Genomic DNA, 15,203 nt, shown 5'->3' with positions numbered 1-15,203 from the left:
CAGAGGTTTTTATCTACCTTTCCCCTTCCAGCTGAGGATAGGAAGGTCTGGGAAAGCCCCTGTTGGTCGATACATCTGTATCCAGACTGTCAAAAAATTTGGTACTGCCTGTGCCTGGAGCTGTATCCCTGAAGGAGCCTGCTGACCGTAAAATTGAGACAACGCTCAGGGCCATTTATACGGCAGCGCCCCACAATAGTTTGCGAGTGGATCTCCAGGGCTGTGGTAAAGTGGTCTGATAATGTTATTGATGGTTTAAACAATCTGCCCCGGGATGAGGATGTTACCCTGCTGCAACATATACAGGATGCTGCAAATTTTATGAGCGAGGCTATAAAGGAGTTGTGTGAGATTAATGGCCGCACTACTGCTATGGTGGTCTCAGCGCGCAGAGCTCTGTGGTTATGTCAATGGGCGGCGGCCGCGGATTACAAAAAGGGTGTAGAAAATCTTCCCTTTACAGGTGATGCCTTGTTTGGAGACGAATTGAATAAGTGGATCTCCCAAGCAACGGCGGGTAAGTCTACCTATCTGCCGTCGGCTGCGCCACCTGCTAGATGTTCTTACACCGGACCCTCCTTGCAGTCCTTTCGTGTGGCAAGGTTCAGAGGCAGGGACCGGGGTCTCCACCACCTCCAGAGGATCTCATGGTAAGTTCCGTAAACCTGCACCTGCTGTCTCCGTGGACCAGATCACCGGATCCCCTGTGGCTAAACCCTTCGCATGATGGTTGGCCTCAGCGACAAGGCGACTTTCAGGTAGGTGCTCGCCTTCAACACTTCGCCGACGTGTGGGCGGAGTCCTGCCGGGATCTTTGGGTGAGGGACTTCATTTCCCACGGATAACGGCTGGAATTCCAAACGCTACCTCCTCACAGGTTTTTCAAGTCGGGCTTACCAGCTTTACCCGCTGCAAAGGTTACCTTGCAAGAGGCTATTCAAAAGCTTTTGCAGACGGGGTGGTAGTTCCTGTGCCTCCTCCGTTACGCAACAGGGGTTTTTATGCCAGTCTTTTTGTCGTTCCCAAACCAGACTGTTCGGTGCTCCCCATCTTGAACCTGAAGTCTCTCAACCCGTATCTGCGGGTGTTCAAATTGTTCTGGAGGAGGGGGAGTTCCTGGTGTCTCTGGATGTCAAGGATGCTTACCTTCACATTCCCATGTGGCCTCCTCATCAGGCTTACCTCAGGTTCGCCATATTGGATGACCATTTCCAGTTTCAGGCTTTACCCTTCGGATTATCCACAGCTCCAAGGGTCTTCACCAAGGTCATGGCGGAGATGATGCTGCAACTGCGCATCATGGGAGTGAACATAGTTCCCTACTTGGATGATCGCCTAATAAATGCTGTGTCCAGGGAACGTCTGCTACACAGCATCGATCTGACTACTCGCCTACTCACGGATCATGGGTGAATCCTAAATTTCCAGAAATCTCACCTGGAACCGACCCAGCATCTTCAGTTCCTGGGAATGATACTGGATACAGTGTCTCAAAAGGTGTTTCTTCCGATGGACAAGGCTTTGGCTATCCAGGCTATGGTCCGCTCGGTCCTCAGTCCTCGCAAGGTGTCCATACATCTTTGCATCCGATTACTGGGCAAGATGGTGGCTGCTTACGAGGCAATCCAATATGGCAAATTCCATGCCTGGCCATTTCAACTGGATCTACTGGACAAATGGTTGGGTCCTCACCTTCACATGCATCGGGAAGTGACCTTATCTCCGAAAGCCTGGATTTCTCTATTATGGTGGCTACAAGTGCCTCACCTGGTAGAGGCAGGAGTTTCAATATCCACTCGTGAATTCTACTGACAACGGATGCCAGCTTCCAAGGGGTCCAGTTCCAGGGGATGTGATCGAGACGGGAATTGGCTCTGCCGATTAAACATCCTGGAACTCAGGGCAACTCAGGGCAATTTACAATGCCCTTCTGCGGGCTTATCTCCTGATGGATCGGGCGTTCCAGGTTCAGTCAGGCAACGCCATGGCAGTGGCGTACATAAACCGACAAGGGGGAACAAGAAGCAGAGCGGCGATGCGAAAGGTGTCAAGAATCCTCTCCTGGGTGGAGGCCAACGCAATGGCCATTTCCGCCATATTCTTTCCAGGCGTGGACAACTGGGAAGCGGAGTTCCTCAGCAGACACGACCTCCTGGTCGGCCTTCTTTTAAGCAATCTATTGCTCATTGGCTCAGGGTGACCATTCAACAGGCCTATACATTGTCGGCTCTGCCCTTGCCGACGTCTATTCAGGCCCACTCGACAAGGTCGGTGGGGTTCTCCTGTGCGGCTGCCCGGGGTGTCGACCCTACAGTTGTGCCGAGCTGCTACTTGGTCTGGTTCGAACACTTTTGTGAAATTCTATCGGTTCGATACCTTGGTCAAGGAGGACCTTCAGTTTGGACAGGCGTCTCAGCACTCTCCCACCAGTTTGGAAGCTTTGGGATTTCCCCATGGTACTAAAGTACAAGACCCCGGTATCCACTAGGACGTAGGAGAAAATAGGAATTGAATATTTACCGGTAATTCCTTTTCTCCTAGTACGTAGTGGATACTGGGAGCCCGCCTCAGTGCTTCGTTCCTGCTTACCTGTGTAAGTGTTTGGTTGGACCGATGTTGCGGTCCCATTATGTGGTTGGGATAGCCGTGCTATCCAGGTTAGGTTGGGGTTGCTATCCTTTGTTCTGGTTAGCACCCTCCTTTCGTTTTTGGTTGTGTGTTGGCTTATTGCCTCACCGCTGTTGTGTTGTTCTTCTCTCATATTATGTCCCGTCTCCTCGGGCACAGTTTTCCTAGACTGCGTCTGGTAGGAGGGGCATAGAGGGGAGGAGCCAGCACACACATACACACACTAAAAGTTTTAAAGTGCCAGGCTCCAGTTGACCCAATCTATACCTCATGGTACTAAAGTACAAGACCCCAGTATACACTACAGACTAGGAGAAAAGGAATTACCAGTAGGTATTAAATTCCTATTTTTTCCCATTTTGGTATTTGCTCTAGGGCTGCGTGAAAAATGCAGTAATTTCTACTGAAACGGCCACGACTGATTATCTCCCTGTAAATGAAATAGAAAAAACTTTGCGGCTGAAGGAAAAACCCTGCATCAGTGTTTTTTTCCAAAACTGTGGCTGCAGTTGGATATGCCTCTTCTCCTACTCTTCCACAGTGGTAAAGAAGAGGCAGTGAGTGTGGTGTGTGATACATTTACTCTAAACTTATGATTGAATGTCAACAGGGTAAATGTCTGGTGTAGTAGCTTAGGAATGTAGCACTGGCCAGGTTCGAGGCAGTCTGCTGGCCTGAGTGAAGTGGTAGGGTCCAGGATATGAATCAGTCTGTGTTGAGCAGCAGGATTTTGTCCAATTTGGCCATTTTCAGATGTGTCCTCATACATCTCGCTTCAATACAATATGTAGCTGGGGATGCCTGACATTAGTGAGCCGACAGGTCCCTTGCAACTCCGTTTGCGTTGGGGCGCTTTTTGTGCTGAAAATGCATCTTATGCGGATCACTATGTAAATTGGACACATAAGCAGACTCTGCTAATCAAAATGATATGCGGCATGCCTATATTCTGGCTGTGTACTAGCAGCTGTATCTGGATACAAATGGTACGTTAGTGTTTACTAGGAAAACTCTGTAGCATAGCATTTCATATGCAGCTACAGGCATGGTCGCAAACAGAATGAAGGCATGCCATATATCGTTTTAATTAGTATTAGCTGTTTGTGCGTCCTATTTGCATAGCAATGTGAAAAAGATGCATTTTAATGGAAAAAGTTGCATGAAAAGACGGTCTGCACTACCAAGTTACGCCACGGCACGGCCTGATTAGAAGGGCTGTTAAACGTACCAGGAGGCTAGATGTAAGTGGACACATCTGTAAGTTTGCTGATCAATTAGTTTGGCAGTGATCCTGTCATATTGTAGCATTCGTGGTTTGCAAAACAAATCCCATTATAAAATGATCTGACCAAGTTGGGGTGCGGAAGTCGACACTCACTATACTCACAGTGAGTATTTTGACCTCACAATGCCGGCACCAGGATCCTGACACTGTTGTAATTGATTTACAGCATTTCACCCATGTGGTTGTTATGGCTTTAAACACGAGCACAGGTGGTAATCACTGAATGTAGACTCTGATGTGCCTTCAATTAAAGCGTGTTTATTAGATAATGCATATTCAAGTTCTACCTACAACCTCTGTTGTCTCTTAATTGCTGCTACTATAGAACTAGGTGTTATTATACACCCTAGTACAGTAGTATGCTATGTTTTTATGAATCATGCTTATCAGGAGCCCTGTTTTGTCCACTATGACCACATTTATAAGCCACACCTTGAAAGTGTATTCACCCCATATCCCTTTTAAGTATCTCACAGATTGTAATTATATTTATTTTTTAAATGGGAATTTCTGTCTGTAACACATCTTCATACTTCTACAAAAAGAAATAGACAGTCGCAATGTAATGAAAAAGAAAATAGAATTATTATATTTCATTTAATGTTTAGTCATCCTTCATGGACAGCTCTTACATGTACCATCTCTGACAGCTGTTACAGTCTTGAAGTCTTGGTACAGATTTTCAAAAGGGCTAAGGCAGGCATGTCCAACTCATAATCCCAACTGGGCTGAATAATCAAGGTCTATGGGGTCTACGTATTTACTAAGCCTTGGATGGAGATAAAGTAGACAATCTGCTTCGAACTGTCGTTTTTCAAACCCAGCCTGTGACATGGCAGTTAGGAGCTGATTAGCTGGCCATTTATCTCTGTCCGCTTCATCTCCACCCAACGCTTAGTAAATAGACCCCTAAGTCTTGTGTGGGCGGCAAGAAAAAAAGAGTTCGTGAGCTGTGATATTCCCCCTCCTATATCACTGTGCGGTCCCATCTCCCCAATACAATTATAATACCACATACTGGGTGGGATGTACTAAGCATTGAAAAGTGGTAAATCCACTTTAATAAAGTACCAGCCAATCAGATCCTAACTGCCATGTTACAGGCTGTGTTTGAAAAATGATAGTTGCTGGTTGGCTGGTACTTTCACAGTGAAATTATCACTTTTCAAGGCTTAGTACATCTCCCCCATAGTGAGAAGAGAGCTGTGGAGTTCCCCCTAATATATCACTGTACGGACCCCTGTCCTCTTACTTTAATTAATATATATGTGGCACCCCATCGGTGCTGCCATGTACTGTAGTGTGACTTTTGTGCACCTTCCCCTGCTGAATGCATCCCTGGCTGGACACTATTAAATTTACAGCAGGGATAGGGTTAACTCTGCCCTGAGTGCTATGTCTGACACAGGGACACTGATCAGTAAGCAACAGGCGTATTGATCCCAGAGAGAGAGAGAGACAGCTTGTGCTGTGCCAGTTACAGCTGTCTTCAGGGACAGTTGGCAGTTGGGCAGCAGCCATCTTAGGACACAGAGCAGCAACTTGGAGCAGAGACAGCTGCTGGTCTGTGACAGGAGTGCTGTACAGCTTATGGAGAGCCAGCTTCTATTCCCGGTGACCGGAGATCATCAATGTAGCAGCCAATCGGTAACAGGGGCGGATCTAGACTTTTCTTTTAGGAGGGGGGGAAGGGGCCGGTTTACTGTTTAATATTGACCCCTCCCCTCTCCTGTCTGACTCCTCCCCTCTCCAGTCCCAAATCCTCCATCACACAAATACATTATATACCAGAGCCAGATTTACACAATATATGAGGCGAAGGGTTCATTTGGGCATTATACACATATATCGGGCTATCCTATTACAGCCCGTTTTTATTGTGTGGTAACTCACCCGTTATCGACCGATAACACATGGGATCCATGATAATATTGCGGACCCATGTGTTCGGGTCCGATAACGGATATCCGGGGGGCTGGTTATCGGCGATTCTACTTCGCGTGCCTCACAGAATTCCCGATAAGTGCTGACTTACAGGGCTAATAGGGTAGCCCTGTTGGAATTCTTTAGCTGCGGTAACGCACAGCAACTAATAGGATATCGGCATATATCTTTTACTGATATTATTAATTTAAAGTGATGAGGACAGAGTATTTAAACATTAAAATTGTTTTTGTAATTGAACAGCCTCTTGCTATTCAGAGTAAGTAAATAAAAGTGTGGGTGTAGTCCTGCGTATAATGAAGGTAAACACATATCCAGAAGTGTGTTAAGTGACAAGAATTGACAATACCCAATACAATGACCTATAAACATTGAATTGTAATGTCTCCTGTTCAATAAACAAAGTCCCTGGCTTGCACAGTACGTTATATTTAATACAGGTTGAGTATCCCATATCCAAATATCCGAAATACGGAATATTCCAAAATACGGACTTTTTTGAGCGAGAGTGAGATAGTGAAACCTTTGTTTTCTGATGGCTCAATGTACACAAACTTTGTTTAATACACACAGTTATTAAAAATATTGTATTAAATGACCTTCAGACTGTGTATATAAGGTGTATATGAAACATAAATGAATTGTGTGAATGTAGACACACTTTGTTTAATGCACAAAGTTATAAAAAATATTGGCTAAAATGACCTTCAGGCTGTGTGTATAAGGTGTATATGTAACATAAATGCATTCTGTGCTTAGATTTAGGTCCCATTGCCATGATATCTCATTATGGTATGCAATTATTCCAAAATACGGAAAAACCCGATATCCAAAATACCTCTGGTCCCAAGCATTTTGGATAAGGGATACTCAACCTGTATAATATTCTGCTTGATAACCCCAACCTTGCACAGGTTACTATATAAATCACAGCCTCTTTATATAATTTTTTCTCAGTCAGCAACGCATTCTCAAGACACCCAAGTATTGCTGCAGAGAAAGTTAATGCCTGCATACCCCCTTTATTCCCCTTACATTCCATACTGGATAGTCATTATTTTAGGCCAGAGGCGTCACAAGGGGGGTGCGTGGGGTGCGGCCCGCACCCGGATGTCACCTCCAAGGGGTGACACCAAAAAGAGCCACACTCACACCGTACCCCACTGCAGGCACAGACACTTGTTATGCCCGCATCCCCGCTGCTGTGTCGGTCCGACACATAAGCGGGGAATGCAGAAGGCGCTGCTGCAGAGAGTGAGTGACTCGCTCTCTGCAGCGCCGCGCCCGCCGGCCCTGGACTGCTCCTTCATAAGCGGCTGTGTGTCCTCCCCCGGCTCCCAGCCCTCCCGCTACGCAGACACCCTACCAGCACCAACCATAAAGTGCGTCCGGCCACTGCACAGACCTCACTCCGCCCTCGCTGCACGCTCATTTCCACCTCCCTGCACGCCCCCCCGCTACTCACTTCCACCACCCGCTCGCCGCAGCAGTGCGGGGGTGGCTCAGTGCAGGATGGCGGCAGAGTTGCTGCACAGGGAGTGAGCATGAGCCCGGCAAGAGTCGCTGCAACCGCTGCCCAGGCACTGCCTGACCTTTGATAACTGGGCACACATGCTCTGCAGCCCGGGCACCTGGATGGAGGTGGTAGAGAATGATTGCCCACTCCCTGCTGCTCAGGGGCTGCTTGGAGTGGATTACTGTGGATTTCACCTGATACCCATGCCTGATTGGGGGCCAGCCCGTGGTTACACTTGAAGGACACCTGTAGAGACCCCTGGAGCTGGTGACCCCACCCACCCTGCGGATCACCAGACCACTAGGACTAACAGAGCTGCCCTCCAGGCACTAATGGGCAATCTATCATCCCTCCAATGTGAGTATGCAGCAGTTTCAGGTAATTGCGGGAAGAGAATTGATGTCCGGGGGCCACACACTGCAGACAGTCACATTCCCCACGTGGCCTCTGGGAGGAGATGTGATAAGACATTGCATGCACTCCTTGCCTATTGCATTATGGCAGGTATACCATCAGCGAGTCCGCTCGCCACGCTTTGGGCGCGGTGGCTAAAGTGTCACATAATAAAAGAATCGCCAATCCAGTGACCCAGTCTTGCGCCACTGCACACTCGTGAACCCCAGAATGGCTTTATATATCGTTCGAAGCAACAGGGACTCGGTACAGCATCTGGTGACAAGGGGGAGCTGGAGCTGCCCTATGACAGAGGTGGGAACTTGAAAGGTACAGTATGTGCCTTTGCATGGCTGCCAGCCCCACCTGTACGCCCCTGTACAATGTGTTTGTGTCAGTGTGCTTCTGGTCCCTGTGTGGGTGTGTCAGTGTGCCCCTGGGACCTGTACAATCTTTGTCAGTGTTTCCCTATAAAATCTATGTATGTTTGCACTAGCGGATCCAGGGATGGGGAGGGCACATGGCCCCCCTGTTGTTTCTGGCATTTTTTTTATTTAAAAAGCAGCGGTGAAGGAGGTCGCAGTAGGCTGCAGCCGGCCGCAGGCTGTAACAAAGTAGGAGGAGGCAGTCTGTGACCGGAGTATAGGATGGGGGCCCCTCCCCTGCACTCCTCTCTGATACTACTTGACTTGCCAGGCCTCTGATGCAGGGCCAGCTCGAGGGACGTTCAAGCGCAGCGACTGGGCGCAATTGCTACCACCAGTGCTGGGCCCATGGGACTTCTCCCTCCCTCTCTACTTTCTCTCTACCCCCTCTCTCTCTCTTCCTTCTCCCTCTCTCTCTTCTCTCAGCTCTCATGTTAAAAGCCCTTGGCTTTTTTCCTGCCTGTCTCCCCCACTAATACTTTCCCTTGATGTCCCAGTGAGCCCTTTCAACCCAGTGGTGCCGGGATGTTATACCCATTCTGGATGCCGGTGTTGGCATTCAGAATATGGTCAGTATTCCGGCGTCGGTATTCTGACTGCCGGGATACAGACAGCCGGAATCCTGACTGCTCCCCATCTATCCTCACAGTGTGCTTCATTATTTCCCCCCAGCTCTCACCTTATTGACCACCTCCATGTCTGCAGAATGCTGCTGGTGAATCGTGGCAGCGTGGAGTGGGTACACTTCACGGGACAGCTACACAAATTCAAACAACATGCTTCTCCAAAATACCAAGATTTTAGTGGGTCTAACTCTAAAGTAATAGGGTAAGGCACTGCTACTAAGCAATTAAGTTTTCATATAACAAAAATTTCTTAACAGACCAGTTTAAAAGGAAAAAATGTTTTAAAGCGTGTGATGCATGGGACTTTGGGGGTAATTCCAAGTTGATCGCAGCAGGAAATTTTTTAGCAGTTGGGCAAAACCATGTGCACTGCAGGGGGGGCAGATATAACATGTGCAGAGAGAGTTAGATTTTGGTGTGGTGAGTTCAATCTGCAATCTAAATTGCGGTGTAAAAATAAAGCAGCCAGTATTTATCCTGCACAGAAACAACATAACCCACCCAAATCTAACTCTCTCTGCAAATGTTATATCTGCCCCCCCTGCACTGCACATGGTTTTGCCTAACTGCTAAAAAATTTCCTGCTGCGATCAACTTGGAATTACCCCCTTTATGTTCACTTTCTGGAGAATCACCCTAATATTTTTTTAAATAATGATCAGAAGCAATTATATTTAGTCAAACATTACTATGGATTCGGTGTGGTGGGGTGTGATACAGGAGGAGCTTTATGGGGGGGGTGACACCATGAGTCTCCCCACCGGGTGACACCAACCCTAATGACGCCTCTGTTTTAGGCATGGTATTATTTTGCGATATACCATTTCACCCAAAAAAAAAAAAGGAATCTTCAAACCTCTTTTGTAAAAAACCCCCCAAAAAACAGTAAACGTACTTTGCTTTTACCTGTAAAAGCTGAAAATGTTCAGTGTATCAGATTTTCAGTGCCAGGTTTTACTTTTAACTTTTCTCTGCAACCCCCACAGCTATATCACCTCCACGGAGTAAGTCCGTGGAGGTGATGAAAGGTGAAAGCAGTCTTAATCAACAAACTATGTTGATTAAGTGCAGTGTAGGTCAAAGGGGTGAATAGGGCGGAAGGGGCACCTGCTGTGAGATGCTGCGTCTGGGAGCTCGGCTCAGCACCACTGAGAAAAGCTGACAGCCAGCTGAGCTAGGAAGGGAGGAGGGAGCAGGACTTCAGAGACAGTTTGTCCCGTCGGAAGGAGTGTGCTAGGGGGGGGGCGAATGCCCCCCTCGCCCCCCTCTGTATCCGTCCCTGATCGGTAATACCCCACTCCTCCCGATGGTGCTGGCTGCCAGGCTCTACTGACTATGTGGCTGGGAACTAGGCCACGCAGCCCTCCTGTTTGAAGGACAGCCCTGGAGGTGGCCCTGCTTTGGAGTAACAGACGGTGGGAGGAGCAGACAGTGTCTTGCTCCAGACAGAGGTTAGCTCACAGTGGTTAATTGAGGCTGTCAAAGTCGGAAAAATATCATGCTACACGTTGCCATATATCCACCCCATGCGCGTGCCGCTGCACGTACACATTCTCTCCCGTGCGTGCGCATATTCGCAGTTGCGTGACGGCGCCTCCTCGGCCATGCGCTCGAGCGCATGGTATGTGCATTTACGGTAGAGTTTGTGTGCGTCTAGCGGGTGACTCAATCGTTACATAGTAAATCCAAATAGTATGTTTTATAGATAATGTTCCCCTTAATAATAACTGAAAGTTTGTTTATTGTGACTTGTCCCTGGACAGAGGAATTCCTCTTTGCATGATACGAAGGGTCAGATAGGATTTGAGCAGTGGTGTTTGGTACCTAACTAAAGAACATTTTATTAGAAACAATCCGGTGCTGGTTAGGTAAAGATTAATCGCTCCTGCGTATAGTTATGTCTATTAGTAGTTTCTGGACATTTACTATATTTGCGGTTCATTGTCCATGTGTTGGAAATCCTGAGATTCCCTCCCACCTGAGCAGTCTAGAATAGTCACAGCCCACCTGTTCAAACAAACCTATGACCTTTTGTTGTAATATGAAGACAGATTCCTGTGTCCAATGAACAATGAGTGTAGGGCCCTTTGTAGTGTACTGTATGCAGTGTATATAGGGAACAGCCAGACTGGACCAGCTCAGTCTACTCCCCACAACGGTTTTCATCATTGACTAACCAGGAGCTGGTAACCAGGGCTGCGCAGCGAATCATTCCCCAGTGTGTAAGTACTCTCTGTAACCAACTTATTCTCTGTTTGTATTTGCCATACTATCTCCCCCTCTCTCTGTTATTGTATAAGATTGTGACGCTATTGTATATTTGTGTAGTTATTCTGCTTAGATATTGATGTTAGTTTGTAGTGTATGAATTGTTAACTGTTTTTCCCTTTTTACATAGCTAGATATTGTTAGTAAAGGTTTTGGAACCTTAGCAAGGTATTGTGTGTTTATTACATTGCTGAGAGTATTCAGAGCGTCTCAATCGCTCAAGAGGCTTTCATACAATAGAGGTTAATTAGCATTGCATTGTGCTCACATTACAAAACCAAGGTTTACAGTATAGGCTCAGCCTTTCATTGAGTTGCATACAAGGTTTACTGAGTGTCATCCCGTGAGCGTCTGCGCCGCTCGTGTTCCCCTCGTCACGAGCGTCCGCTACGCTGGTAGCGTAGCATTACGGTAGTCGGCCGCCTATAGCGTGCTCGACACCAAGCGTTAAGCTGTGAGCGAGCGTGCCGCATGTGCGTCTCAACCACGGCTAAGTGTCTGCTACACTAAGTGCGTACCTTACGGTACCCCATACGCCAATTGCGTACTGAGTCTCTTACCCACATATAGTAAATGTTATAAGATAAATATTTAGCTTTATCAAGGCCAATCTAACACTGGTAACACAGGTCGGTAACACTGCTGCACTAGCCACACATCACACGCTTCCTCAGGGACACAGTTTAGCTGCTTACATGGTATCTTAGCTTGGGATGCCGTCGCAAGAACTCCCCCCCCCCCTGCCGGCATTCTGCTGCCAGGATTCTGGGGTCGGTACGCCGGTCTCCCAGTCCCAACCCCTTAGCTTGAATGCTACAGGTAAGCATAGTTTTGGGACATAAAGCTGCATATGTACTTTATAAATGCAGTTCTAATCAGCATCTCCTTTTATCCAAGGACACCACTAATTGACTATCTACAGTTAAAGGAGCATCAGCATTGCAGGGAGCATAGTGACACAGTACTTGGCTCTCTAGAGACCTGCAATTTATAGACGTCACTGTTACACAGCTATACAGGGAAACTGTCTGCTAAGGACAGAAGTTATACGGAGGCAGTTACAGGGTAGCAAGGCTGTCTGATGGTGAGCTGAAGACAGTGATATATTTCAATGTAAGAAAACTAGGCCTTTGCTCTTTGTATTTCAGTCAGTCTAGTCCTGCAAGACCTACATATTTTATATAAGACTGTGAACTTTCAAAACTGGGATCACTGAATAAGGAGCTATAGCTACTACTACTGAGTTCTCCAACATGAACTATTTAATGGACGTAAAGTAGTACATGGGGCCCCACTAGTAATGCAATGTCTATGGGCCTAATTCAGACCTGATCGCTAGCAGGTGATTTTTGCACTGCTGCGATCAGGTAGACGCCACCTACAGTGGGAGGGGGTAAACGCTGTGCAGGGTGCGATTGCTTGTGCAGAGAGCTGCACAATCAAAAGTTTGTGCAGTCTCTGCACAGCTCAGGACTTACTCAGTCGCTGCGATGATCCGGTCAGGAGCTGACGTCAAGAACCCTCCCTCCAAACGTCTGGGCACGCCTGCGTTTTTCCGGACACTCCCAAGAAACGGTCAGTTGACACCCACAAACAGCCTCTTTCTGTCAATCTTCTTACGATCGCCGGTGCGATCGCTTTCTTCGTAGATTCCGTCGCTTTCCAGCAATTCCCGGCGGCCGACGCGCCTGCGCATTGCAGTGCATATGCATTTGCAGTTCAGACCTGATCGCACCGCAGCAAAAAAAGCTAGCGTGCGATCAGATCTGAATGACCCCCTATGTTATTACATTTGTTGCTTTTATTAGTTTGATAAGATTATTAGCGGTGGATAATACATCCTGTAATGTTTTGTAGTAATGTGTATTACATGCCTAAAGTGTTAATGTAAATTGTGATAACTACTTCAAAGCTTTACAGTAGAGAAAAGGTTGCCCAGAAGCGTTCCAGCTAAATAAAAACCACTGAGGAGCAAATGTGTAATTAATGTCTGTGCTAATTGTAATTTGAACTACTGTGTTTCCCCGATAATAAGACACTGTCTTATTTATTTTTTTGGTCCAAAAAACACCATAGGGCTCATTTTCGGGGCAGGTCTTATTTTAATTAACATTGACAGCAAGTCCTGCTTTTATCCCCATCATGCCCCTCAATACTTACTGGGTTTTTTAGTCTTCACTTTCCTCTTTTTCTGTACTCTCCTCCGCGGCGCTGCTGTAAATGGCGCTGGCACGCACGCCAGAGTCATTCACAGAAAATGAGGGGAGGGTGCGTGCTCACTGTGAGAGAGTGAGACGCTGCAGCTGTGATTGGATGCCACTGTTAAATCTTTAACAGCGGCATCCATTTCACGTGGGGGGGGGGGGGGCGAGCTGGGGGCATTGTAGTGTAGCGCAGGGACCGGACAAAATGGGGATTTAGCTAGGTCTTATTTTCAGGGTAGGGCTTATTTTGGACCGTTCTGCAAAAGTAAGGGTAGGTCTTATTATCGGGGAAACGCGGCATATTGTGAATTTCCGGGGAAACTTACTCCCTAATACTTACCTGTAAATTGTAACCAGTGCCTTGCTAAAGTATTCACGCCCCTTTGCATTTCTCATGTTTTGTTGACTTACAAACTTTAATTAAAATAAGATTTTACTTACCGGTAAATCTATTTCTCGTAGTCCGTAGTGGATGCTGGGGACTCCGTAAGGACCATGGGGAATAGACAGGCTCCGCAGGAGACATGGGCACTTTAAGAAAGAATTTAGATTCTGGTGTGCTCTGGCTCCTCCCTCTATGTCCCTCCTCCAGACCTCAGTTAGAGAAACTGTGCCCGGAAGAGCTGACAGTACAAGGAAAGGATTTTGGAAATCCAGGGCAAGACTCATACCAGCCACACCAATCACACCGTATAACTTGTGATAAACCTACCCAGTCAACAGTATGAACAACAACAGAGCATCAGTTCAACCCTGATGCAACAATAACATAGCCCTTATTGCAGCAATAACTATATACAAGTATTGCAGAAGAAGTCCGCACTTGGGACGGGCGCCCAGCATCAACTACGGACTACGAGAAATAGATTTACCGGTAAGTAAAATCTTATTTTCTCTAACGTCCTAGTGGATGCTGGGGACTCCGTAAGGGCCATGGGGATTATACCAAAGCTCCCAAAACGGGCGGGAGAGTGCGGATGACTCTGCAGCACCAATTGAGCAAACAATAGGTCCTCATCAGCCAGGGTATCAAACTTGTAGAACTTTGCAAAAGTGTTTGAACCTGACCAAGTAGCAGCTCGGCATAGTTGTAATGCCGAGACCCCTCGGGCAGCCGCCCAAGAAGAGCCCACCTTCCTAGTGGAATGGGCCTTAACTGATTTTGGCAGCGGCAATCCAGCCGCAGAATGAGCCTGCTGAATCGTGTTACAGATCCAGCGAGCAATAGTTTGCTTTGAAGCAGAAGCACCTAGCTTGTTGGATGCATACAGGATAAACAGCGACTCCGTTTTCCTGACTCTAGCCGTTCTGGCTACATAAACCTTCAAAGCCCTGACCACATCCAGTAACTCGGAATCCTCCAAGTCACGAGTAGCCACAGGCACCACAATAGGTTGGTTCATATGAAAAGATGACACCACTTTTGGCAGAAATTGTGGACGGGTCCGCAATTCCGCTCTATCCATATGGAAAACCAGAGAGGGGCTTTTATGTGACAAAGCCGCTAATTCTGACACACGCCTAGCCGAAGCCAAGGCTAATAGCATGACCACCTTCCACGTGTGATATTTTAACTCCACCGTTTTAAGTGGTTCAAACCAGTGTGATTTCAGGAAATTTAACACCACGTTAAGATCCCAAGGTGCCACTGGAGGGACAAAAGGAGGCTGAATATGCAGCACTCCCTTTACAAACGTCTGAACTTCTGGTAGAGAAGCCAACTCTTTTTGCAAGAAAATGGATAGGGCCGAAATCTGGACCTTAATGGAGCCCAATTTTAGGCCCAAATTCACTCCTGACTGTAGGAAGTCAAGGAAACGGCCCAGCTGGAATTCCTTTGTAGGAGCATTCCTGGCCTCACACCAAGAAACATATTTTCGCCATATACGGTGATAAAGTTTAGCTGTCACGTCC

At 47.2% G+C, this 15,203-nt stretch overlaps 1 protein-coding gene across 3 annotated transcripts in view; it reads left to right on the top strand.

Annotated features, from left to right (window-relative positions):
- The window catches only part of FOCAD (focadhesin), an 872,056-nt gene that overhangs the window by 222,204 nt on the left and 634,649 nt on the right, over positions 1–15,203 (top strand). Inside the window, exon 1 of one of the 3 annotated variants that reach the window (XM_063914162.1) lies at positions 5,363–5,560. The exons of the other annotated variants lie outside the window; for them this stretch is intronic. Coding sequence (XP_063770232.1) covers positions 5,504–5,560 — 57 coding nt within the window. The 5' untranslated portion in view covers positions 5,363–5,503. Of the gene's footprint in view, positions 1–5,362; positions 5,561–15,203 lie in introns of those variants that run through there. 3 annotated transcript variants of the gene reach the window in all.

The sequence above is a fragment of the Pseudophryne corroboree genome, chromosome 1 (assembly GCF_028390025.1).
Source record: "Pseudophryne corroboree isolate aPseCor3 chromosome 1, aPseCor3.hap2, whole genome shotgun sequence".
NCBI lineage: Eukaryota > Metazoa > Chordata > Amphibia > Anura > Myobatrachidae > Pseudophryne > Pseudophryne corroboree.
Note: the sequence above shows the minus strand (reverse complement) of the source record. Positions and strands in the feature narration are given on the sequence as shown.